General features: G+C 56.9%; 1 protein-coding gene across 1 annotated transcript; it reads left to right on the forward strand.

Annotated features, from left to right (window-relative positions):
* The first annotated feature begins 1952 nt into the window (after positions 1-1952).
* On the forward strand, positions 1953-25136 carry KCNQ4 (potassium voltage-gated channel subfamily Q member 4). The gene is made up of 13 exons (XM_054292480.1): positions 1953-2485; positions 13569-13659; positions 14289-14415; positions 15317-15492; positions 16489-16614; positions 16684-16821; positions 16931-17026; positions 17926-18014; positions 22384-22613; positions 23505-23607; positions 23699-23830; positions 23930-24068; positions 24905-25136. The coding sequence occupies exons 1-13, from the start codon at positions 1953-1955 to the stop codon at positions 25121-25123; spliced, it is 2199 nt and encodes a 732-aa protein (XP_054148455.1). The 3' UTR covers positions 25124-25136.
* The last annotated feature ends 1368 nt before the right edge of the window (positions 25137-26504 follow it).

The raw sequence follows: 26504 nt of genomic DNA on the forward strand, positions 1-26504 counted from the left end.
AACCCAAGGAGCCAAACTGGGGCTTTGTCCCTGTCCCCGTGTCCCGCTTAGGGGTCCCGGCTGTCCCTGGTGCCACAGCCCCTGTCCCCAGCCCCGCAGCCCTGCCAGCTGCATTCCAAGGCTGCAAAACTTACTGGAAATCCTGTGGATGCAAATCCTGGCTGCTGCTCCGTGCCAGGAACTCGAGCTGCAATCCCGAGAGGGCAGCAGGCTCCAAGCACAGCGAGGCCTCCCCCTCGCCATTCCCGGCCTCTGGAATGCTCTTTAAAGTCTCCTCAGGGCTGGGGACACCAGTGGCTCTGTGGGACCCCTAAAGCTGGGCAGGTGTGGGGTAAAATCAGCAAATCCTGGGATGGCTTCCCAAAATCTCCACCCATCTGAGGGATGGGTCGGTGCCATGTTGATTCAGACTGCCTGGCTCCATCCCAAAACCTCCCAGCTCCCAGATCCGTGGAGATTCCCAGGCTCTGTGCAGGTGACAAGGTGGGAATGGCACCTGCCCACCGCGTGTGGTGACCCCGAGCTCCAGGAATAACCCAATTCCCACCTGGCCCTGGAACAACCAAGTCCTTTCCAGGTCACCTCAACCCTGTCCCCTCTGCAGCCCCGAGGTTTGAATCAATCCCAGGTGAAACCTAAACCTCCAGCGAGGAGGATGTGCTGCTCCAAAGGCAGCGGGATGAAGGTCAGGGTGCTCCTGCTGGAGCAGGGCCAGACCAGCTAGGGATGCTCTGGGAAGCAATTTTTGGGGGGATGCTCTGGGAAGCAATTTTTGGGGTGATGCAGGATTTAGGGATTGATGGAGGGGAGAATTTCCTTTGGATTTCCAGCATTTCACTCTTAAACCATCTGTGTGTGAGTTTTTGCGGCATCCTTGGGGGGAATTGTGGGTTTAACAGCACCATTTCCTCCAAGTAAAAAAAATTGTCTATTTATTGTTTGTGATTGCCCAGACCTCCCAAATCCCGCAGTGCTCACGAGGGCCCTGCGCTGTGCCAGGATCTCTGGCTGCCACTAAATAATTCACTGCCCAAAGCCCTGAACTCCAGCTCTGCTCCAGGAGGAGATGGAGGGGTGGGGTGGGGGCACTTGGGTTCCCCAAAGGCGCAGGAGAACAAGGATCCAGCTGGGATCCAGCTTGGAAAGGGAATTCCCAGTCCCTGCCTCAGTTTCCCGCTGTGTTGGGGAGAGGTTGAGGTGGAAAAGCAAAGGGCTGAACTTGGGGAACACTTGGAGCCCCCCTCGAGGCTGTCTGCAGAGGATGGGAGGGGTGGGATGTTCAATCTCCTCCAGGGATGCTCCATCTCCTCCAGGGATGCTCCATTCCCTGCAGGGATGCTCCATCTCCTCCAGGGATGCTCCATGCCCTCCAGGGATGCTCCATCTCCTCCAGGGATGCTCCATTTACTCCAGGGATGCTCTATCTCCTGTAGGAATGCTTCATCTCCTCCAAGGATGCTCCATCTCCTCCAGGGATGCTCCACACCCTCTGTTTGGGGTGTGCTGCGGGATCCAGTTCGGGATGCAATTTGGGATGCAGTTTAGGAGGCAGTGACGTGCTTTGGGACGTGATTCCACTTGGGATGCGGTGCGGGGCGAAACTGGGATGGGGTTTGAGATGCGACTCGGTTTGGGATGGGGTTTGGGATGAAGCTGGGATGGGGTTTGGGATGTGACTCGGTTCGGGATGGGGTTTGGGATGAAGCTGGGATGGGGTTTGGGATGTGACTCGGTTCGGGATGGGGTTTGGGATGAAGCTGGGATGGGGTTTGGGATGTGGCTCGGTTCGGGATGGGGTTTGGGATGAAGCTGGGATGGGGTTTGGGATGTGGCTCGGTTCGGGATGCGGTTCGGGATGTGGCTCGGTTCGGGATGGGGTTTGGGATGTGTTTCGGTGCAGGGCGCAGTTTGGGACGAGCCGTGCGATGCGGGTCGGGATGCGGTGCTCCATGATGACGCCCCAGGACCCTCCCCGTGCCCAGCACCGTCCCGTCCCCACCCCCGCCCCATCCCCGGCGCTTTCCCCGCCCGCCCCGTCCGGCGGAGCCCCGGGGGCGGGGGCCAGGTACGGCGGGGCGGGCCGGCCGGCCGGGGGAGGGCCCGCGGGCGGCGGCGGGCAGCTAAAGGCAGGTGCTGGCCCCGAGAGCCGCCCCGGGCTGGCTCGGGGGTCCCGCGGCGGCCGGGGCCATGCGAGGGGCGGCGGCCTGAGCGGGGCGGCCATGGCCGGGGCGGCGGCGGCGGGCGGGGAGCGGCGGGCGGCGCTGACGGCGGTGCGGACCGAGGGCTCGGGGGGGACCCCCGGGGCGGGCAGCGGGACCCTCCCCCCCCTGCCGCCGCCGCCGCCGCCCCCTCCCCGCCGCCGGGGGCTCGGGGCCGCCCCCCGCCCCGCCGGGGCCCCGCGCTGCTGCCGCCGCCGCCTGCAGAACTGCCTGTACAACGTGCTGGAGCGGCCCCGCGGCTGGGCGTTCATCTACCACGTCTTCATGTGAGTACCGGGCACCGGGAGCGGGGCACGGGGAGGCGAACACCCGGGGCTGCGCGGGGAACGAGCACCGGCTGTACCCGGAGAGCGCCCCCGGCTCCACCGGGAAGTTTCTCCGGCGCCCCCGGAGCCGGTCCCGGGATCCGCCACCCGGGGTGGGTCCGTGGCGCCCCGGAGCCAGTTCTGCCCCGAACACGGTCCCGGGATCCGCCACCCGGGGTGGGTCCGTGGCGCCCCGGAGCCAGTTCTGCCCCGAACACGGTCCCGGGATCCGCCACCCGGGGTGGGTCCGTGGCGCCCCGGAGCCGGTTCTGCCCCGAACACGGTCCCGGGATCCGCCACCCGGGGTGGGTCCGTGGCGCCCCGGAGCCGGTTCTGCCCCGGAGCCGGTGCCGGGCCGCTGGCGGAGGGTCCCGGGCGAGGAGCTGAGCGCGTCCCCAAGGATGGGACTCACCCTCCGGGGTGGCCCCGAGTCCCTTCCCGGTGTCACACTCTGCTGTCCCGTACCTGTAGCGCTGCTGGGACAAGGCACAAGTGCCACCCCAGAGCCGTGTCCGGGGATCCTGTCCCCGCTGTACCCCCAGAGCTGCGCCCATTCCCGGCTCACCGTGGATCCCCAGCCCTGGAAATCCCTCTCCATGGCCACGGGGATGTTCCCAGGAGCGCACCTGCTCCTTTCCCTGCTCCGGGTGTTTTCCTGAGCTCTGGCCCAGCTTTCCTGGCTGAATCCGAGCATCCCACGGCTCCTGGCTCAGCTCAGGGCTCAGAACAGCTTCACCCCCTCGCGTTTGTTGCCTCGGGGGGCTGTGACAGCAGCCCCAACACACCTGGAGGCTGCAGGGACAGAGGGGGCTCCAATATTGGGATTGTCCCAAACCAGGAGCTGGGGACACGCTGGGACATCACAGCCGTGGGGCAGGCAGTGTTTCCCTCCTTGCCTGGCGTGTTCCAGGTGTGGGCACGGACAAAATTTTGCCTCTTTCCCTCTCACCTGGAGCGGTGCCGCGGGGCTGCGCCGCTCCTGGGGTGCTGCGGGAGCCGGAGCTCGTTAAGAGGCAGGAAAATGGGTCTTGCCTAAGTTAGCACATCGAGCTGGCAGCGGGGATTTGTCACTGGAGGAAAGGGCACCTGGAGCTCCCCAGGGAGCCGGGACACCAGCCCGGGGCCCATTTGGAAACCACACCTACCTCCAGAGCGGGCTCCCACAGCCAGAATCCCTGCGTGGAAAATCCCACCTTGGGAAAAGCTTTTCCAGCAGGGAAAGGCAGCCAAAGCCCCTGGCAGGGCGGGCAGGGGGGATGGATGGCACAAACACACCCATGGGATGTGAAAGAGCTGTGCCCTGCTCATCTCCCAGCTGGGATATTCACCTCGAGCATCCTCCACCAGTTTGAGCCTTTTTTACCCCAAAAACACCAACATGGCACAAGCGGCCCCATGTGCAGAGCCCCAGTCCCTCCCCTGGCAGGGCGGGCAGTGGGCATGGATGGCACACGACCCATGGGATGTGGAAGAGCTGTGCCCTGCTCATCTCCCAGCTGGGATATCCATCCCTGAGCGTCCTCCACCACTTTGAGCCTGTTTTACCTCAAAAAAACCCACCTGGCACAAGCGGCCCCATTTGCAGAGCCTCCCCTGGCAGGGCGGGCAGTGGGGATGGATGGCACACAACCCATGGGATGTGGAAGAGCTGTGCCCCCTGCTCATCCACCCCTGAGCATCCTCCACCAGTCTGAGCCTTTTTTACCCCAAAAATAACAACGTGGCACAAGCGGCCCCATTTTCAGAGCCCCCCCAGTCCCTCCCCTGCCACCCCAGCGTGCCTGGCCCCGGCTCCCGGGCTCTGGGCTCTGTTCCACAAGATGTGCAGCAGCAGCAGCCAAACGTCTCCAGCCTTTGCTGAGGAGGTTTTTGTTCACTCGCTCGCTCAATTTTAGGCAGCTGCAGGGCAGAGTCCTGCCAGGGACCCCCCGAATCCTGTGGGAAGACGCCACGGTGGGTGCAAGGTGCAGACATCTGTTCTGCGAAGCCTCTCCCGTAATGCTGCTCATTTCTGGCTCCTTCCAAGTTTTTTTTTTGTTGGGTTTTTTTTTTTCTCTCTCTCTTTCTCGCAGCAGATGGGAGCTGCGAAGCTGTTGCAGCGGCTCTGAAGTTGTCGGCGATGATTTGTGTGCCGCAATCGCTGGGTTTTAACAAAAGAGGAGGAAGGTGTTACCCTCTCCTCTTCCTCCCTTGCGGCACGGGAGGGGATGGAGCCCCCAGCCTGAGTTGGGGCAGCGCTGGTGGCACAAACCGGTCCCAAATGCTGATGGCACAAATGGAGCCCCAGTGGCACAAACCGGTCCCCAGTGCTGGTGGCACAAACCGGTCCCCAGTGCTGGTGGCACAAACCGAGCCCCAGTGGCACAAACGGAGCCCCAGTGCTGGTGGCACAAACCGAGCCCCAGTGGCACAAACGGAGCCCCAGTGCTGGTGGCACAAACCGGTCCCCAATGATGGTGGCACAAACTGAGCCCCAGTGGCACAAACCAGTCCCCAGCGCTAGTGACACAAAGCGGTCCCCATAGCTAGTGGCACAAACCGAGCCCCAGAGCTGCTGGCACAAACCGACCCCATCCGCAGTGCTGGTGGCACAAACCGAGCCCGACACTGGTGGCACAACCGGGTCCCCAGCTCTGGTGGCACAAACCGAGCCCCAGTGATGGTGGCACAAACCGAGCCCCAGTGATGGTGGCCCAAACCGAGCCCCAGTGATGGTGACACAAACCGGTCCCCAGTGATGGTGACACAAACTGAGCCCCAGCTCTGGTGGCACAAACCGAGCCCCAGTGATGGTGGCACAAAGCGGTCCCCTGTGTTGGTGGCACAAACCAAGCCTGTCCCCAGCTCTGGGGGCACAAACGGAGCCCCAGCGGCACAAACCGAGCCCAGCGCTGCCTCCCCAGGGCGGGCTGGCTCTGGGACAGGGCTGGGAGCTGCTAAAATGGAAATCCCCGCTGAGAAGTGACGCGCGTCCCTCCCCGCAGCGTGGCCCAGCCCATCGCGTTTATTGACCCGCTCCAGCCTCTTTCTGTCTCGGCGAATTGATCCCAAATCTTCTCCCAGCACCTGCTCTGGGCTCCGTGGTTTGGTGATTGAATCATTCCTGCAGCAGCTCTGCCCTGGGGGGGTTTGGAGGGATTTGAGCCACTTTTGGGATCTGGTGGGTGTCCCCAATGTCCCCCATGCTCCGGGAATGGGGTGGTGAGGACATGGGGGCCTGTGCAGGTGGAAATCTGAGTTCTGAGGTGCCCTCAGCCCCTCCAGACCATGCAGGGAGGCTCAGCCCGGCCTCACCAAGCCGAGCCTGGAATGAGAACTCGCAGCCTGGAATGAGAACTCGCAGCCCTGGAGCTTACGGAGCAAATCCGGGAGGGAGCCCAGAGCATTAACCAGAGGCTTTAGAGCCAGGAGGCAAAATAAGAACTTCCCTTTTCCAATCTCCTCCTCGTTAGCAGGCGCTTTCCTGCTCCCGGCAAAGCTTGGCATGGGCACAGCTGCGTGCCCGTGGGCAGGGGCTGCCCTGCCAGGGGGTTTCTGCACCCTGGAGCTGCTCCATGAATTTTTCCAGGTGCCCAATTCTATTTATTCCCATTGTGGTTTGTCCCTGCCCACCCGCCAGCCCCCCAAATTCCTGGGGTCTGCTGGTGCCCATGGTTATGAAACGGCACCAGCAGCTGGGCTCAGCGCTTTTGCTGCTCCTGCAGGAGCATTTCCATGCAGAACAGCTTCACCTGGAGCAAATTAGGGAAGCCTGAGCCAGCAGCAAGCACCGGGAACAGCCGCAATCCCCCGCCTGGTGCAGCATCCCCTGTGCCAGGCCCAGCTCCCTGCACTGCTGTTAGGGTTTATTTCCCAACTGGGAGAGGAATTTCCCTGGTTCTTGGGGTTTATTTCCCACCTGGGAGAAGAATTTCCCTGGTTTTTTGGGCTTTATTTCCCACCTGGGAGAGGAATTTCCCTGGTTGTTGGGGTTTATATCCCACCTGGAAGAGGAATTTCCCTGGTTCTTCCAGCCCTGTTGGAGAACCAGAAAACCCCCCTGCCATGCTGGCAGTGCCACCACAGCCAGTGCCCGGCCCTTGCCAACACCCCCAGGGCAATTCCTAAGCCTGGAGCCTGGCATGGATTGCAGGGAAATCCTTCCATCCTCGCTCAGTGCTGAGTCCCCACCGCCTGCTTGGAAAAACCTCTTGAATTTAACTCTTCAACCCTTGAATATAACTCTCAACCCTTCCACCTCTTTGAATTTAGCTCGTTGAAGGGTTTTAACCTCCTGAATTTAACTCTTCAACCTCTCTAAAACTCCTGAATTTAACTCTTCAGCCTCTCTTAAACTCTTGAATTTAACACTCAACCATTCCGCCTCTTTAAATTTACCTCGTTAAAGATTTTTAACCTCTTGAATTTAACTCTTCAGCCTCCCTAAAACACTTGAATTTAACTTTTCAGCCTCTCTTAAACTCTTGAATTTAACTCTTCAGCCTCTCTTAAACTCTTGAGTTTAACTCTCAACCCTTCCACCTCTTTGAATTCAGCTCATTGGAGGTTTTTAACCTCTTGAATTTAACTCTTCAACCTCTCTTAAACTCTTGAATTTAACTCTTCATCTTCTCTAAAACTCTTGAATTTAACTCTTCAGCCTCTCTTAAACTCTCGAGTTTAACTCTTCAACCTCTCTTAAACTCCTGAATTTAACTCTACAACCTCTCTTAAACTTTGAGTTTAACTTTCAACTATTCTGCCTATTTAAATTTAGCTCGTTGAAGGTTTTTAACCTCTTGAATTTAACTCTCCAGCCTCTCTAGAACTCTTGAATTTAACTCTTCAACCTCTCCAAAACTCTTGAATTTCACTCTTCAGCCTCTCCAAAACTCTTGAATTTAACTCTTCAGCCTCTCTTAAACTCTTGAGTTTAACTCTCAACCCTTCCACCTCTTTGAATTTAGCTCATTGGAGGTTTTTAACTCGCTGTCCCCCAGCTGGGTGGTGGCACGGCCACCCCAGAGGGGCTCAGGCTGTGCCCCCAGGGCCACCTTCAGCCCGGGGCTGAAACGGGAGCTGCTCCAGGGGCAGTGCCAGCACAGGAGAAGCCGGCACAGCACTTTCCCCAGCCCCATGTGGTGACACCAGGGCATAAAATTAAGCGACTTCGGCGCAACATGAAACGGTGCATTGATTTTTCCTTCTGGTTTTTTTTTTCCTTTTCCCTCTTCCTGCTCCCGCCAGACCCCCCATGTTGGCACAGGAGGTGCCAGTTTGGCACCCCAGTGGGTGATGCTGGAGAGGTTTTGCTTCTTTGTCCCCCTCATTTGATCCCAAACCTCCCCTCCACTCTTTGAGGGTCCCAACTTTGGGGTCACTCAAATGTCCCCAGTGTCCTGCAGACCCCCAGGTGCTGGCAGAGGGTGACAGCCCCGATCTCTCTCTCTCTGCTGGTTGCCTCAGAAAACTCTCTGCCTCCTTCCCCCCGCTCCAGCCCGCTCCTTGCCAGATGATCCAAGAGCAAAACTATCCCGGCTGCTCCGTGTGAGCGCCTTGGCACGGCCGCGGGAGCCTTGTGACCTCCCCGCGGGCACGGGGGGTGCCACCAGCGAGGTTCTCCTCCCAAAAAACACCGAGATTTTAGGGCTGGAGTGCTCTGTGGGTGCTGCCGTGGGGTGCGGGAGAGGATTTGTGTCCTGGCTTTGCTTCCAGCGTTCCCTAGGCTGTGGGGACATCCCGTGCTGCCTCTCCACTGGGCTGAGGGGCTCTGGGAGCAGCACCCTCTTGATAACAGCTCTGATAACATCTCGGGGGGCATCCCCTGCTGCCTCTGTGCTGGGGCTACGGGGCTCTGAGAGCAGCACCCTCCTGATAACAGCTCTGATAACATCCCATGTTGCCTCTTCCCAGTGGCTGAGGGGCTCTGGGAGCATCACCCTCCTGATAACAACTCTGATAACATCTGGGGGGACATCCTGGTCTGCCTCTCCACTAGGGCTAAGGGATTCTGAGAGCAGCATCCTCCTGATAAAAGCTCTGATAACATCCAGTGCTGCCTTTTCCCTGGGATCTGGGAGCATCATCCTCTTGATAACAGCTCTGATAACATCTCAGGGGACAGGGGACATCCAGTGCTGCCTTTTCCCTAGGATCTGGGTGCATCGCTTTCCTGATAACAGCTCTGATAACATCTCGGGGAACATCCCGTGCTATCTCTCCACTGGGACTGAGGGGCTCTGAGAGCAGCACCCTCCTGATAATCGCCTTGGGGGACATCCCTGGGGCTTTGTGAGCATCACCCTCCTGATAACAGCTCTGATAACATCTCGGGGTACCTCCCGTGCTGCCTCTTCCCTGGGGTTCTGTGAGCATCACCCTCTTGATAACAACTCTGATAACGCCTAGGGGCCGCGCTCTGAGCGTGTGCCGGGCTCTGCTGCGCCTCTCCCCGTGGGGAAACACTCCCGGAGCTTTTCTGCTTCTCTTCTGGGCGGCGTGGGCCGCTCCGTGCCATGGTTACGGGCGCAAACAGGGCCGCCACAGCCCGGTTATTTATATCCGCCCGCTCCACCTCTCCTGCAGGGCTGCGGGGCCGAGAGACGGGGATTTATGCCTTGTGCTGTTTATACAGCTGCAGACCGAGCTGAACCTGGCGGCCTGGGGAGCCGGGAGGGTGAAACGCCGTCGCCATCCCTGCTGGAGCTGTGCGCGGGCAGTTTTGGTTGAAATCCCGAATTTCCAGCGGTGGCACAGCTGGAGGGTAGGGTTTAGGCGCTGTGATGGTGCCAGGGAAGGGATCTGTGCCTTTCTGGGGCCGCTTTGATCGCTCATCCCGCGGCGGAGCTGTTCGGGATGGTGTTTGCCTTGGGCTGTTATCGCTGCCTGCGCCCCTGCCCGGGGCATCCCCGCGGGCCGAGGGCAAAGCGGGGCCGGGATAGGGCTGGTGCCACCCCCATGCCAGTTCCAGGGGCAAGGCAAAGCAGGACCAGAACAGCCCTGCCAGGGTTGGTGCCACCTCCGTGCCAGCCCCGGGGGTTTGGGCAGAGCAGGGACCAGGATAGCACTGTCAGTGCTGGTGCCAGCCCTGTGCCAACCCTGGGGCAAGGGCAAAGCAGGACCAGGACAGGGCTGGTGTCACCCCAGTGCCAATTCCAGAGATTTGGGAAAGCAGGGACCAGGACAGCCTTGCCAGGGTCAGTGCCATTCCCGTGCCAACCCTGGGGTGAGGGCAAAGGGACCAGGAAAGCCCTGCCAGTGCTGGTGTAACCCCCGTGCCAGTCTTAGGGGTTTGGGCAAAGCAGGGACCAGGACCGACATGCCAGGGCCGGTGCTTTGGGAAAATAGGGACCAGGACAGCTCTGCCAGTGCTGGTGTCACTTCTGTGCCAACCCTGAGGATTTGGGAAAGCAGGGACTGAGACAGCCCTGTCAGTGTCATCCCCGTGCCAGTCTTGGAGGTTTGGGCAAAGCAGGGACCAGGATCTGTGCCTGACGGGGTTGGTGCCATCCCCATGCCAACCCCAGGGATTTGGGAAAGTGGGGACAGGGACAGCCCTGCCAGTGTCCATGTCACCCCCGTGCCAATCCCGGGTTGATGGCAAAGTGGGAAAAGTGGGACTGGGACAGCCCTGATGGGGTTGGTGTCACCCCCATGCCAATCCTGGGGCAAAGACAAAGCAGGACCAGGACAGCTCTGCCAGGGCTGGTGTCACCCCTGTGCCAACCCCAGGGATTTGGGGATGAATCCTGCCAGGATGCTGGGCTGTCCCATCCCCATCCCACCCCACAAACTCCAAGGATCCTGCTCCTTTGTCTCATCCCAGGCTGTTTTGGGGTGCAGCCCCTTTGCCCAGCCGTGTTTTGGGGGCACTGGGAGCCAAGTGGTGCCCGCCTGCCCATGCAGGGAGCCCAACTTGGCCCTGCTATCCCTGAGCTCAGCAGCTTTCCCTGCTCACCTGTTCCTGGGCCGGCTCGGGAGGCAGCAGATGGCAGAGCCCACCCTAATGAAGATTAATTGAGGAGATTTCACCTTCCCCGCCGGGTTTTCATTATTGTTTTGGGGAGGTTTCACTGCTCCTGCTGGGTCCTGTCCCTGTGCCCATGCTGGGAAAGGGAGGGGATCCTGCAGGGAGGGGGCTGGAGGTGGGAATTTTATTCAGGACAGGTGAAGAACCAGCTCAGCCTCTGCTCTGGGGACGCTCTGGAACTCCTGTCCCTCTCTTTTTGCCCCATCCCCATTCCCCTGCCAGCATTCCTGACTTTTCCAGCTTCTCTTGGAGGGTGGGAAGAGCAGCGAGCTGGGATGGGAGCTGGTCCCCAGGGGGGTTTGGGAAAATGGGGACCAGGACAGTCCTGATGGGGTTGTTGTCACCCTCATGCCAACCCCGGCGGTTTGGGAAACTGGGGACCAGGACAGCCCTGCCAAGGCCAGTGTCATCCCCATGCCAGTCCCATGGCAAGGGCAGAGCAGGGACAGGGACAGCCCTGCGAGGAGTTGGTGCCACCCTCGTGCCAATCACAGCTTGAGGGCAAAGTGAGACTGGGACAGCCCTGCCAGGGCTGGTGCCATCCCCATGCCAATCCTGGGTTGAGAGCAAATTGGGACTAGGACTGCCCTGATGGGGTTGGTGTCACCATCATGCCAACCCCAGGGGTTTGGGAAAGCAGGGATCAAGATCACCCTGCCAGGGCTGGTGTCACCCCCAGGGATTTGGGAAAGTGGGGACCAGGACAGCCCTGCCAGTGTCAGTGCAGGGCTGAGGGTGTAAAACCCCTCTGGGTGTTTGGTACAGCGGAATTCCTGCCCGGCAGGGATGGGGGATGCTGGTTCCTGGCTCCCCTCGCTGCCTTCAGCCATCTGACCCTTCCCTAAGCCGCTTAAGCGCCGCCGGCAGCCGGGACGGGGCGTTTGCCTGGGCTTTGCGAGTTAATTCCTAGCAGGTGATGCGTTCCCAGAAAGTTCCTTTCCCAGCCAGCCCCGTGAGGCCTCTCCTGCCTGGATCCTTCCCCAAATCCCACAGGATGCGGCTGAGAGGTTTCCCCATCCCATCCCGGTGGTGCTCCAGAGCCAGAGCCACCCACAGCAAAGTCCCCACGTGTGCATGAGGCAAGGGGCACAAATCTTGCTTTGCAGAAGGGGCACAAATCTTTGCAAAAGGGACACAAATCTTTGAAAAAGGAGCACAAATCTTTGTAAAAGGGGCACAAATTTTTGCACAACGGGCACAAATCTTTGCAGAAGGGGCACAAATCTTTCTTTGCACAAGGGGCACAAATCTTTTGCAGCCCGCGAGATTTCTGCCTTCTCCTCTGCTTTGTGCTTGGCTGCCCGTGTAATTGCCTGCTAAATCCTGCCTGGATAATCTTTTCTTGCTGATGATGCACCAAGCTCTGAGCTCTGAGCCGTGTTTTGCTCCTCCTGGCACCTCCTGCCCGTGCCACGGGGGTGCTGCTGTTCCCTGTGGGGTTTCACTCCAGAACTGCTGTGCTGGAGGAAAATAACCCCAATTAATAATTCAGAGGGAGAAGAAGCTGGCTCCAACCTTCTGCCTTGCCTGGGAGAGCAGCAGTGCGGGGAGGACAGGGTGGTGACACGGCTGTGACACCCCTGGCTCCAGCTCTGCCTCCTCCCTGCTCTGCATCCAGCCCTTCTCCCATTCCTGAGGGTTTTTTGGCTGTCAGTCACACCTCCAGCAGCATTTTGGGGAAAAGGACCCTGAAAAGGTCCCATTTATGCTGTGCCACCCTCATGCCTCTCATGGCAGGGCTGGGTTTGGGAGCCCCCAGCCCCACACGGGGCTGTGGGGTCAGTGAGGAGGGGTCCTGGATGGTCCCACTGAGGGACACAGAGCATTGTCCCCTCTCTGCTGTGTCCCCCTGGTGACACTGGGACAGCTGGGACAGGATTCACCCTGGTTCTGGCCAAAAAATCCCATCAACATCAACAACACAAAGAGGTGGGAACGTCCTTCTGAGGGGGAAATGAGACCCTCACAGCCCCTGGATGAATTGAGGAGATTTCTCCTTCCCCATTGGGTTTTCATTGTTGTTTTGGGGATGGTTCATCCACCCCTGGTGGCCCAAGGGCATTGTCACCATGAGGACACAGCCATGGGGCTGAGATGGGTGCCACCAAGGTGCCAGGGCCACCAGGGCTAAGCCAGGCTGTGCCACCCAGGGCGGTGTGCCCATGGTCCCTGGTGCCATCCATGGTGGTGTGACCATGGTCCCTGGTGTGCCTGTGGTCCCTGGTGTGCCCACGGTCCCCAGTGCCACCCAGAGCAAGGTGCCCATGGTCTCTGATGCCACCCAGCATGGTGTGCCCATGTTCCCCGGTGCCACCCATTGAGGTGCGCCCATGGTTCCTGGTGCCACCCATTGCGGTGTGCCCATGGTCCCTGGTGCCATCCCAGAGCAGTGGTGACGGAGCAGCGAGTGGCCCTTTGTGTCACGTGGGCCGGTGGCACAAGCCCTCCGCTTTCCTTTTTTAGAATCGCTGGATCAGGGGAAAAAAATGTATTTTTGGAGGTTTCATTTGCTCCAGCTTCAGAGTCGACTTTCTTTTTTTCCTTTTCTTTTTTTTTTCTTTTTTTTTTTAATTTTAATTCCCCTCCTTACTTTAAATGGGCCAAAGCCCCTCGTGCCTGAGCGCTCGGGGAGGAGCAGCCTCAGAGCTGCTCCTGGGGAATTTTCCCCTGGGTTGACACTTCCCAGGTGTAGCTGGCATGTCCCCATGGTGGCAGTGATGCTGGGGACAGTCCTGAGCAGCTCTGGTGCCCTTCCTGCAGCACCAGAACCCTGCACAATGCCGGACCCCCGTGTCCCTCCCTGCCTTTAATTAAGAAGCTGCAGGGCTGCGCCAGAGCTGGCACCAAGCCCCACGGCAGTTCCCGGGCTCCCCAAAGGCTCCATGCCACCATCTAGAGGCAAAACGTGTCCCCAGTGGCTCTGCCACGACCTGGGGAGGTCTTGATTGGGGGGTTCAGGCTGTGAGAGGGGGGTAGCACTGTGGGGTGGGGTCTCTTGGCTGTCCCTGTGCCCCCACTGACACTTTGTGCTTCCAGATTCCTCCTCGTCTTCAGCTGCCTGGTGCTGTCGGTCTTCTCCACCATCCAGGAGCACCAGAAATTGGCCAACGAGTGCCTCTTCATCCTGGTGAGTGATGCAGGAGCAGGGCTACTGCTCGGATTTCTTTTCCCCACTTTATACCTTAAAATAATTGGGTAAAATCGCGGGCAGAGCCCGTGAAGTCGCTGATGGCCCGATGGCACTGCGGGAGTGGCCTGGCCATGGGTGTCACCAGGGCCCATCCCACCATTGTCTCTCCATCCCACCATTGTCCCAATCTGTGCGAAAACCGCTGGAACAGGCAGGGCACGAGGGGTTAAAAAAGGCAACTTTCCCCCAAACTGTCACAAAGAGCTGACGCAGGGACTTCTCCCAAGTGACGGAGACTAAATTGGGAAGGTCCTTGTGACTTTTCCTGCGAGTAAGCAGAACGGGGGCTTGTTTGTGCGAGAGGTAGGAGGACAATGCTGACAGAGGAGGAAAAGGACCCAGCTCGGGGTGAGGAGGAGAGCAGCAATTCCCTCAGAGCCCCGGCAGCTCCGTCTCATCACCCTCATCCCTTGGGGCAGCTCCGCCGGCCTTACTGCGGCCACCCCGCGCTGCGCTCAGCCCGATCCACTTTTCCCCATCAAATCTGAGCCCTCCACTCTCCCTACCCCCTTTTTTCCCCTTTTTTCCCCTTTTTCCCCCTTTTTTCACCTTTTTTCCCCCAACAGGAGTTTGTGATGATCGTGGTGTTCGGCATGGAGTACATCATCCGCGTGTGGGCCGCTGGCTGCTGCTGCCGCTACCGCGGCTGGCGCGGGCGCTTCCGCTTCGCCAGGAAACCCTTCTGCGTGATAGGTACCAAAAAAAAATCATTTCCATTGGGTTTGGGTGTCATATTAAAGGTGGAATTTGGGGCTGTAAGGACTTTCAGGGTCCTAGCTGCTGGTAGCTTTAGTTTTAGAGAAATCCAGCAAAGTTTGCCAATTTCGAGCTTGGCACCACGCGGTCTGCCAATGGGAGTGACCACAAACAGAGGCAATTTTCCATGGGGAAAAGAAGTAATTTCCCCAGGGTCTGGGTATCAGATGAAAGGCGGTGTTTGGGGCTGTAAGGACTTGGTGGGTCCTAGTTGCTGGCAGCTTTAGTTTTGGAGAAATTCAGGAAAGTTTGCAACCTTTTTGGCACCAAAGCTTGGCACCGCCCTGTCTGCGAGGACAAGTGGTTGCAAATGGAGACCATTTTCCATGGGAAAAAAAAATAATTTCCTCAGGGTCTGGGTCTCAGATTGAAGGTGGTTGGGGCTGTAAGGACTTTCAGGGTCCTAGTTGCTGGCAGCTTTAGTTTTAGAGGAATCCAGAAAAGTTTGCAAATTTCTAGCTTGGCACCACCCTGTCCGCCAGGGCGAGTGGCCACAAACAGAGGCCATTTTCCATGGGAAAAAGAGTCATTACCCCACAATCAGGGTACCAGATTAAAGGTGATGTTTGGGGCTCTAAGGACTTGCTGGGTCCTGGCTGCTGGCAGCTTTAGTTTTGGAGAAATCCAGAAAAGTTTGCAAATTTCTAGCTTGGCACCACCCTGTCAGTGAGGACCAGTGGTCGCAAACGCGAACGGAGGCCATTTTCCATGGGAAACACGACAACTTCACAATAATAAATCAACGATACAACACATTACTACAACATGACAGCTTTGATTTTTATGAGCCAAATTCAGGACAACCCCCAGCGTCCCCTGAGCCTCTTTGTCCCCTCAGATTTCATCGTCTTCATCGCCTCGGTGGCCGTCATCGCCGCGGGCACGCAGGGCAACATCTTTGCCACGTCGGCGCTGCGCAGCATGCGCTTCCTGCAGATCCTGCGCATGGTGCGCATGGACCGCCGTGGTGGCACCTGGAAGCTGCTGGGCTCCGTCGTCTACGCCCACAGCAAGGTGAGAACAACTGTAAAATATTTTTGTTACCAATATTGCGGACTTTCGGCTGGCTGGGTGTATGGTGTTTCACCCCACAGACATTTTGGGCTGCCCGGGTGTGTGGTGTTTCACCCCTCAGACGCTTTAGGCTGGCTGGGTGTGTGGTGTTTCACCCCACAGACACTTTTGGCTGATTCAATGTGGTGCTTCACCCCTCAGACACTCTTGGGTGGTTCGATGTGGTGTTTCACCCCACAGACACTTTTGGGTGGTTCGATGTGGTGTTTCACCCCACAGACACTTTGGGCTGGCTGGGTGCGTGTTGTTTCACCCCACAGACACTTTGGGCTGGCTGGTTGTGTGGTGTTTCACCCCACAGACACTTTGGGCTGGCTGGGTGCTGCAGCTGGGCCCATGCAGACAAGTCCAGGCCTGCAGGAGCTCTGGTGGTGCTGGGATGGAGCTTCCCCCCATAACAGGGGCTGCTCCTCAGGTTTCCCTCTGGCAGAGAAGCTTTGAGGCGATGGTGAAGGAAAGGAGTCGGTTCTGATGGAGGGTTTGGATCCAGAGCTTTATTCTGGCCCACAGGCCTCTGAATGCAGCAGCAGCTCCAACAGAACTCCCTGAGCCCGTGGTTGCTGCTCCTTTGAACCCCGGGGAGAGGGGCAGGGAAGGGGCAGGGAGCCACCGAGCAGGGACAGGAGGGGAGGGACAAAGGGACAAGGACACCTGGATGGCCCAATGCCCCCAGGGGTAGAGGGCATCCTTCGAATCTTTCAATCACTGGAATTCCAGGACTGACAGGCAGTGCTGGGAGGGGAAAGGAGAGGTGACTGCCACACCTGTGATATAACATAAACTTACAAACATAACATAAAATTCAGTGCAATATAAAGACCACTCTGCACAAATCTCCGATCTGCCCAGCACAAAACAAACAACTAAAGAACAATTTAGCACAATACAGCAAAAAACCACCCAGGAACACCCCCTGAGCCTCACCATGCCCCGCAGGAGCTCATCACCGCCTGGTACATCGGCTTCCTGGTGCTCATCTTCGCCTCCTTCCTCGTCTACCTGGCCGAGAAGGACGCCAACGTGCAGTTCGCCACCTACGCCGATTCCCTGTGGTGGGGCACGGTAAGCTCGGCCCCCGTGGCTCCCCGGGGACAGGAGGGGACGGGGCCGTGCTGGGGGAGCGCCCTGCAGGCCCCCCGCTGCTGTGCCCCTGGGCAGGTCACCCTGACCACCATTGGCTACGGGGACAAAGCGCCGCAGACGTGGCTGGGCCGGATGCTGGCAGCCGGATTCGCCCTGCTCGGCATCTCCTTCTTCGCCCTGCCCGCTGTGAGTAGGGCTGGGAGAGCTCAAAACAGGGGGGAAAAGGGGTACAGCACCCTCTGTGTGGGGTCCAGGCTGTGGTGGCACTCATGGCTCTGTCCCCTCCTGTCCCCAGGGGATCCTGGGCTCCGGATTCGCCCTCAAGGTGCAGGAGCAGCATCGGCAGAAGCACTTTGAGAAGAGGAGGACTCCAGCTGCCAACCTGATCCAGGTGAGGCAGGGCTGGCCTGTCCCACCCCAGCTCTTCCCGGGAATGCTCTGCTGTACCTTCCTCTGCTCTACCCATCCAAACTGCCAGCCCCATACCCAGCACTGTGACAGTGATCACAGAGGTCCGAGGATGAGGGAAGTGATGAGGATCTGACTCCATGTGTCAGAGGGCTTTTATTATTTATTATTTTATATTTTATATTTTATTATAAAATTTCTTTTATTTTAAAATATTTTATTATTTATTTATTTTTAAAATTATTTTATTATGTATTTTATTATTTTATTATTAATTATTTTCAATTCTTTTATTATTTATTTCACTATTTATTTCTTATTTTATTATTTCTTTATTTTTAATTATTTTATTATTTATTTTGTTTGGTTTTTATTTAGGGATTTATTATTTTATAATAAAATAATGTATAAATTATTTTATATTTATAATTATATTTATATTATATTATATACATTATTTATATTTTTATATATCATTTTTATATATATATATTATATTAAAACTATACTAAAAGAATAGAAGAAAGGATTTCATCAGAAGGCTGGCTAAGAATAGAAAAAGAAGGAATGATAACAAAAGCTTGTGTCTTGGACAGACAGTCCGAGCCAGCTGACTGTGATTGGCCATTAATTAGAAACAACCCCATGAGACCAATCACAGATGCACCTGTTGCATCCCACAGCAGCAGATAACCATTGTTTGCATTTTGTTCCTGAGGCCTTTCAGCTTCTCAGGAGGAAAAACCCTAAGGAAAGGATTTTTCAGAAAACATGTCTGTGACACAGCACCGACATTCTGCGGGTTGGTCAGGATGGGTGGAAGGGTCCGGGAGGGTTCTCATCCCGATTAACCCCAATTCCCGGGAATGTCGCTCCCTGCAGGCTGCCTGGCGCCTGTACTCCACCGATGCCAGCCGGGGGTACCTGACGGCCACCTGGTGTTACTACGACAGCCTCCTGCCCGCCTTCAGGTAGGCGGGAGGGGGTGAGGGCTGGGGGCTCCCGGGGGTCCCCGTGGGGATGAACAGCCTGGGAAACCAGGAGGGACCTTGTGGAACCCCCAGGAGCTCGGTGGGGTCGAGCAGCGCCGACACCTTCCCAGGATGGGAGTCTGCTGAAGGAGCCTCCTTCATCCTCATCATCCTCACAGCGCCCATCCCATCCCCTCTCACTCCATCCATAGCCTTCCTCCAGCAGCACAGGGAATAGGGAGGCGCCTTGGGGACCCCACGGTTGTGGTGGTGGAGCTGCAGCAGGACAGGAGCTGGATCCATGTGTGGGCACGGGGGATCCTGTGGGAGCCCCATGTCCCGTCCCTGCAGCGTATCCCTCCTGTGATCCCTGGGATTTTGCACTGTGGATGGATCAAAGGCTTCCCAAAGGTTTTTTTCAGATCCTGAGGGTTTCCCACATCCCTGCGAGCATCCCTGCCCTCCTGCCTGCCCTGCTCTGGCCGTGTGACAAATCCATCCCTCAGTCCCATTCTCAGTTTTTCCAAAGGCAGAGCTTACAATATTCACAGCCCTGAGTCCCAGTGTCATGGTTTGAGATGACACCCAGCTTCCCGAGCATCACCTCGGATCCTGGGGATCTCTGGGGGCTCTGCTGCCCCTCCTGCAGTGCCAGGAGCAGTGGAATTCACACAGAGCCAGATTCCATCCCTGCTAGGTCTGAGCTTTCCCCTTCTGGCTGGAGCCCAGGATCTGATGGTGACAGGTCCCCATGTCCCCACCCTGTCCCCAATTTGTCCTTCCCTAATCCATCCCCCTCAGCACGTCCAACCCTTCCTTCTGTTCAATCCCTTCCCAGGACCCTTCCCCAGTTACGAAACCATCTTTTGAACAAAAATGCTGCTTTTTTTCTTTTGTTTTGCTCCAGTTTTGCTTTGGTTTGAGCTCAGGAGGACCCAGAGCTGCTCAGCCTCGCTTTGCCGGTTTCGTTTGCTTTGAAAATTTTAATTTCTCCCCGTTTTTTATTCCACCCCGACCTCAGAGAGCTGGTCCTTATATTTGAGCATTTGCACCGGGTCCGCAACGGAGGATTTAGGAACTCAGAGGTGAAAAAATGGCCTGAGAGAGCCCCACCACCCTATCACTGCTTCACCCCCGCCCAGAAAAGCTTCAGCCTGGCCGTGTGTGCAGGGGAAAGGTAGGAGGGGGCAGCCCCCGTGTTCTCCCTCCTCTCTGCTCTGTCTGCTCTGCTCCTCTGTGCCCTCCTGAGATGTCACTGTCACTGCCAGGCAAGAACAAGTCTTGACTCTTCACTTTTCGGTCTTGAAGTTGTTTATTAATGAAATTATTATTTATATATATATATATATATATATATATAGTATTAAAAATAGAAAGAATTAATTTAATTATTAATTTACCTGAAATAATTAATTAAATTATTAATTTTTAATTTATTAATTATTTATTATTAAATTATTGATTTTTTTCTGCCCAGCTGAGATCTGCTCAGCAGGGCAGCCACAGGCACTCTAACCACCCCCGAGGTGGTGCTGTCTTTTTATGCTATTTATAATATATATAATAATATATATTTATATATATTTTTTTATATCTATAAAATATATATATTTAAAATATATTTATATAAATATATATCTATTTATATATATATAAATATATATATAGTACATATATAAAGATATATTTATACTATTTATATATATATAATATAACGTATTTACACTTAATTCCCAATACCTATCACCTATGTTAGACAGTGCACCTCTACTCTAAACCAATCCCAAAGTGCCAACACCACTGCAGAAAATGAAGAGCAAGAAGAAGAAGGAGAAAGGCTGGACACGCCCAAGTTCCTCCATCTTGTCCCATAACCCCCATAGCAAAAATCCTAAAATCTATATTTTCACCCTGTGATAATTTAATTATTATACTATTCAAAACTCTGTGACTTCCAGGTTCTCATACAAAGCTGGTAACTTGCTCCAGGGGTGAAAATCAAATCCCCAGGTGCTCTGGGCTGTGTGCCAGGGTCTCCAAGTGCCCTGATGGGGTCCTTGGCAACTCTGGACACCCAGAGGGATGCATTGAGTTCTGACACTCAGCTCCATTCCAGCTCCAGAAGGAGCAGATTTGATCCCAGGGGATGCTCTGGGCTGTTTTACCTTTGTGAGGTCACCTTGCTGCCCTCTTCATGTGGCACAGGGCAACTGAGAGTGGCAGGAAATCCCTTGGCAAGGGCAGTGGTGCCATCCTGGCAGGATAGAGCCACATTCCAGACCCTGGGAAGGAGCAAATCCCAGAGCCTGGGGCTGGGAAGGGCTCCTGGACCCCATGAGGAGAGAAAGGAGGGCTCAAGGATGCCCTGCTGCTGCTGGTGGCTGCTCTGCACAGTTGTCCTCTCTGCCTGAAGAGGAGATCCCAGTGTGCCACCCCCCAGGACACTGCCAGGGTTAGGTGGGGAGAGGCCTCGTGCCTCAGTTTCCCCCATGATGCCACACCAACAGGGCTTAGTGTGCAGGTGTGGAGATGAGCAGCGCCTGCACCTGCTGGGGATCAGCAGCACCTGGTCCATAATCCAATGGTCTTAGGAGCCGCTCATCTTGGTGCAAATCCAAGTGAAAGCAATGGACCTCTCACTAGTCCTAAACACATTCATACTCTTAACCCCAGTAACCCTCTGCACCAGCACCTGCTCCCCCAGGTGAGTTCGGGGCTTGGGGGGCTCCTCCCTGGGCTCTGTAACCAACCAGGACCTGGCAGGGGAAGCACCGAATCCCCCTCAGGGGTCTGAGCCCACCCATCTCCACCACCTCTCATAACATCTCATCTTCTCTCTCTCCTCCCTCTCCCGCTCACCTTCCTCCTCCTCTTCCTCCTCTCCATCCCTTCATCCCCCCCCAAGCTGGAATGAGGAGGACGCGCAGCCCCACAGGTGTTTACGCCTCAGGTAACGCTCGGGAGCCCCCACCGCGGTCCCTCTGCTCGGGGACTGTCCCCAAATCCTTCTGACGGCGCCCAGGTGTTTATGCAGGACCTACACGAGCATCCTGCCCTCGGGGCGGTGGCACTATGGGGACAGGTGGGCGGAGGCCCAGGGGCTGATTCTCTTTTCTCCTGTGTCTCTGCCCTGCCCCTCCAGCCCCATCTTTAGTGGTAAGAGGAGGCTCTTGCAGACGTGGGGCACGTGGAGAAGGAGGTACCGTGTGCTGCTGAGAGCCTCGGGATGCATGGATGCACCCTTGGGATGCATGGATGCAGCCCTGCCTTCGTGCCTGCGGCATGGATGAAGCTGGGACCGTGACAGGGGGTGGAGGCAGAACTGGGGGTCCCTCTGAGGGCAGGGAGTCTGTGCATGGCCTGGGCTGAGCTGTCCCGCTGTCCCTCACTGCCTCAGTTTACCCGTTGTAATGTGGATGAGAACGGGATGGTGGCAACCATATCTTGGGTAAATCCCATAAACCCCAGCTGTGTGCTGCAGCCTGATCGCTGGGACACACCCCTTCCCAGCCTGGGAATGTGTGGCAGCCCCACCTGCCAGCACGGGGAAGGGCTGGGAGCCCTGTGCCCTGCCAGGACCTTGCCTGTATCCCTGCCATGACCCTGCTTGTATCCCTGCCTGTTCTCTGCTTGTGTCCCTGCCAGGACCCTGCCTGTATCCCTGCCAGGACCCTGCCTGTATCTCTGCCTGTATCTCTGCCTCTATCCCTGCCTCTGTCCCTGCATGTTTCCCTGCATGTTTCCCTGCCAGGACCTTGCCTAGATCCCTGCCAGGACCCTGCCTGTATCACTGCCAGGACCATCCCCAAACCTCTTGGTTTCATGGATCCTGTCCTACAGAGGGTGTGGGATTGTACCCTCCCCACCTTTAGGGTCCTTCCCCGTGCATCCCCTTGAGCTGCGTTTGGGGTCTCTCATCATGTTAAATCTGGGGGTTTGAGTAGGTCCTGCATAAACATTGCCTGGTGTTTCCCCCCAGCCCAAAACTGCAGCTGGGTTTGGGAGCAGAGCTCACGGTAGGGCAGGAGCAGAGCCTGGAGGAGGAGGAGGAGGATGAAGCAGCTTGGCTGGGTTTGGAGGGATGGAGCAGGAGCAGAGCTCTGCTCAGCTCAGTGGTGGCTCTGCCGCGTGTCCCCTGCTGCCACATCCATCTGTCCCCTCTCCCCCTGTCTGTCACCTCTTTTCTCTGCTCTTGGGACCAAAAAAATGGGATTTAAAGAAAAAACCCCAGACCTGCCCAGCAGGAACCTGGCCTGGTTCATGCCCATCACCTTTCAGGGGCTCTCTGTGAGCTCAGCACGGCCACCCCCACCTCAAACAGGGTCCCTGTCCCCGTCCCCATGGCCCTGACGCCGCTGTCCCCACGCAGCAATAGGATGGGCATCAAGGAGCGGATGCGGCTGAGCAGCTCTCAGCGCCAGGGCAGCCGCGGCCGCCAGCAGCAGCAGCAGCACCTGGGGCCGCCCCTGCACCGCTCCCCCAGCCCCGAGGACGTGGCCGAAGCCTCCAGCCCCAGCAAGGTGCAGAAAAGCTGGAGCTTCAATGACCGCACGAGGTTCCGAGCATCGCTGAGGCTCAAACCGCGGACACCCACTGAGGGTGAGTGTCTTGGTTTGGGAAAAGGAGGCTGCTAAGGAAGGCAGGAGCCTCCCCTGAAATGGAGAATGTAAACCCTCCCAATTGCTATAAATTTTAAATTAAGGGGCTCTCAGGCAAAAAGTATATGGGAGCAGGAAATAACAGTTCTTTAATAGGGAAAAGAAAATAATAAAAGGATAAAATAAACAATGCAGTACAGTAGAACAACACTGACAGAGTCAGAACCCAACCTGACACCCTGTGGGTCAGGCTGTTGGCAGCAGTCCCATTGGAGTTGTGGCTCAGCCCTCCTGCAGTGTCAGGGCTGGTTCTGCTGGAGCAGGGATCCTGGAGAAAGGTGCAGTCTCTGCCTCTGAAGATCCAGGGGCAGAGGCAGCTGCTGTTCCTCTGGGCAATCCAGTGCAGAAGCCGTGCTGGTGTTCCAGAATCTCCAGATTATATCCGGGTAGGAATGTTTGTAATCTCCAGATTATATCCAGGTGGGAATGTTTGAAATCTCCAGATTATATCTGGGTGGAAATGTTTGAAATCTCCAGATTTTATCCAGGAAGGAATGTTTGAAATCTCAGATTATATCCAGGTAGGAATTCTTGGCTCCACCCTCTGGGCGGAGCATCTCCCAATGGGATGCTGCAGTTCTTATCAGCCATGCAGGGACATTCAATAGCTGTTATCAGCAGATGTCCCCTCCCAGGGAGGAGTGATTGTGGTCACTCAAAGAGAGAGAGAAAGCAAACTGCCCACTTGACAAAGGTCATCTGCCATACAGATGGTAATAGAAAACATCTTGCATTGCAATCTTCAACAGTGGGCCCCTGGGGGACACTGGGGGGCTGCAGGGTTGGGGACAGCCCTGGGGCTCTGCCATCCACCCCCTCTTGTCACCCACAGCCGACTGCCCACCAGAGGACAGTGGTGAGGAGAGGAGCTCCCCCTGCGAGCTGACCTTCGAGGACATCATGCCGGCAGTGAAGACCCTGATCCGGGCTGTCAGGTGAGGCTGTCCCCTCCCATGTCCCCCATTGTGCACAGAGCCCCCCAACCTGGGCACCCTGTCCGTGCCTCCAGCCCCGCTGTCCCTGCAGGATCCTGAAGTTCCTGGTGGCCAAGAGGAAGTTCAAGGAGACCTTGCGTCCCTACGATGTCAAGGACGTCATCGAGCAGTACTCGGCCGGACACCTGGACATGCTGGGCAGGATCAAGAGCCTGCAGACGCGGTGAGGGGCCCTGCAGGTGACCTTGGGGCATTCCCTGGTGGAGTCCTGAGCCCTCGGGAGTGATGGATGCGCTCTGCCTCTTCCTTCCCTCCCTGCCAGCGTGGACCAGATCGTGGGCAGGGACCGGGCACTCCCGGCAGACAAGAAGGTTCGGGAGAAGGGCGAGAAGCCGGCGCTGGAGGCGGAGCTGGTGGACGAGCTCAGCATGATGGGGCGCGTGGTCAAAGTGGAGCGGCAGGTCAGGAGGGGACACCCAGCAGTGTCACCGTCCCTTGGGAGGGAGAGCTGAGCCTCCCGTGGGGGTGGGCCCGGCTGAGCTGGGGGTTACTGAGGGGCTGCTGTAATTCTCAGCCATCCCTTACATTGGACAAACACTAGTCGAATGAGCCTGAGGTGGGTTCTCTGTCGACAACCCTACACTAACTCGATTCTTTGCCCTTCATTCCCTCCTCCCATTCATCATCGTAGGCCTCACACTCGTCCATCTCACCTTCCTCCACGAAACAGGCTCAAATAACCCCCTCAGACTGCGACAAAATCCTCTTCCACCCATACTACACCATTAAAGACATCCTAGGGTTCGTATTGATACTCTCCCTACTTGTCTCCCCAGCCCTATTCTCCCCCAACCTCTTGGGTGACCCAGAAAACTTTAACACCACCTAACCCATTAGTCACTCCTCCACACATCAAACTGAATGATTCTTCCTATTTGCCATCCTTCAATCCTTTCCTGTCGCTAAAGGACATGAAAGAACACGAGCTCACACCGCTGTTCTCAAGGTGAAGAAGGAGGGAAGTTTATTTTCTGACTCCAACATTTATAGTGACAGTGGATTGGAGGGTGACAGCGCCACCTCTCCAATGACACTGGACAAACCAACAGCCCATCAACTTTCTCCTCCTCTATAAAGCAATGCAAAACAAAGAGTTATTCACAGAAAGTGTGTGAGAAAATCCACTCCAAGAATGTCAACATCACGAGGCTTAGAAAATCTTAAAAAACCAAGGTAACAATTCCAAATGAACCAGGAGGCATCCTAGCCATAACTGCCTCCATCCTCATCCCTGCAGGTGCAATCCATCGAGCACAAGCTGGACCTGCTGCTCGGCCTCTACTCGCAGTGCCTGCGCAAGGGCTCCAGCAACTCCTTCAGCCTGGCCGCGGTGCGGGCGCCTCCCGGCGAGCCCGACGTCACCTCGGACTATCACAGCCCCGCGGAGCACGAGGACATCTCGGCGTCCGCGCAGACCCTCAGCAGCTCCAGGTCGGCCAGCGCCAACATGGACTGAGCAGGAGACGGCGGGACGGACCTGGGGTGATGAGGACGGCGAGGTGTTGTCACCTCGCTGTCCCCTCGCTGTCCCCTCGCGGTGTTACTTGAACCGAGTCTTCCTCTGCGGGGACACGGCTGCAGCAGGGTGCCTGTGGCGCTGGGGCATGGCCAGCCCAGGCTCCTGGGACGTTCTTGAGATGTTCCTGGGGTTCTCCTGGGGATATTCCTGAGGTGCTCCTGGGGATGTTTCTGGGGATGTTTCTGAAATGTTTCTGGGATGTTCCTGGGACATTCCTGGGATGCTCCTGGGGATGCTCCTGGGACATTCCTGGGGACGTTCCTGGGACATTCCTGGGACATTCCTGGGGACATTCCTGGGGATGTTCCTGGGTTGCTCCTGGGATGTTCCTGGGATGCTTCTGGGATGTTCCTGGCTTCCTGTAGGATGACACCCCCCACCCAGATCTGGGGTCCTGGGCCCTCCCCAGCCATGGTGGGGATGCTCAGGGCTGGCCCCATCCCCTGGGGTTTGGTTTGAAGCCCATCCCCAGCCCTCAGGACAGGTCCTGCCTGGTCCCCCAGAGCTGAGCCGGGGCCACCACCAGCTATGCAAGGCCCCATCTCCCTCTTGCCGCCAGTGCAGGGGTGTGGGGGCACGACCCAGGGTGGTTTTACCCGTGTCACTGGGGGTCCCCAGTGTGGGGAGCAGGGGACTGTCCCCCCCTGCCCAGGCTGCACCTCTCCAGAAGCACAGCAGAGCCTTCTGCCTGCCCGTGCATGCTCCCAGGGCAATATATATATAGATTATATATATATATATTTATATTTATGCAATAATGTCTTAATATGCAACACCCCTGGGAAGAGCAACCCGAGGGGCCATAGGCAATAAGCAACAACCCCCTGCCAGCTCCCAGGGCTGGACTGTGCTGCCCTGGAGGCCCTGAGAGCTCAGGGAAGGGGGAAATCTCCACCCCAGGGTAGCCCTGGAGCCAGGAAGCTGAGCAGGGGACAGCGCTGTCCCCAAGGAGTGTCCCAGCCCCTGCTCCTGCTTAGCGGATTCCCTCCCGGCTGGGTCCCGCGGTGCTCAGTTTGTCCCTGTCCCTGTCTGGGCAGCACGGGCCGGGCCTGGAGGGGACCTGCCACAGGGTGGTGTCCTTGCATGTCACCTACAGCAGAGCCACCACAGCCCCGCGCTGTCCCAGTCCCAACGCTGGGGCTGTGCCAAAGCGCCACCAGGAGGGCTCGGTGGTCACCCCACAGTGCCAGGATCTGCCCTGGGCTGCTCCCACCGCTCCCCCTCTCTGGTTTGGCACAGTGGGGTTCGCTCCAGGTTCTCTGCTCCGGGCACTGGGGACCCCCGACCCTGCTCGTCCCCTCTCCCATCAGTGCATGTG

Source organism: Melozone crissalis, unplaced genomic scaffold, assembly GCF_028551555.1.
Source record: "Melozone crissalis strain CALT ecotype California unplaced genomic scaffold, PUWL_Pcris_2 ptg000111l_1, whole genome shotgun sequence".
NCBI lineage: Eukaryota > Metazoa > Chordata > Aves > Passeriformes > Passerellidae > Melozone > Melozone crissalis.

Coding starts and splice junctions, on each gene's coding strand:
- KCNQ4 (XM_054292480.1), top strand. CDS start 1,953: ATGACGCCCCAGGACCCTCCCCGTGCCCAGCACCGTCCCGTCCCCACC. Junction 2,486..13,568: donor TTCATCTACCACGTCTTCAT/GTGAGTACCGGG, acceptor TTGTGCTTCCAG/ATTCCTCCTCGTCTTCAGCT. Junction 16,822..16,930: donor CCTTCTTCGCCCTGCCCGCT/GTGAGTAGGGCT, acceptor TCCTGTCCCCAG/GGGATCCTGGGCTCCGGATT.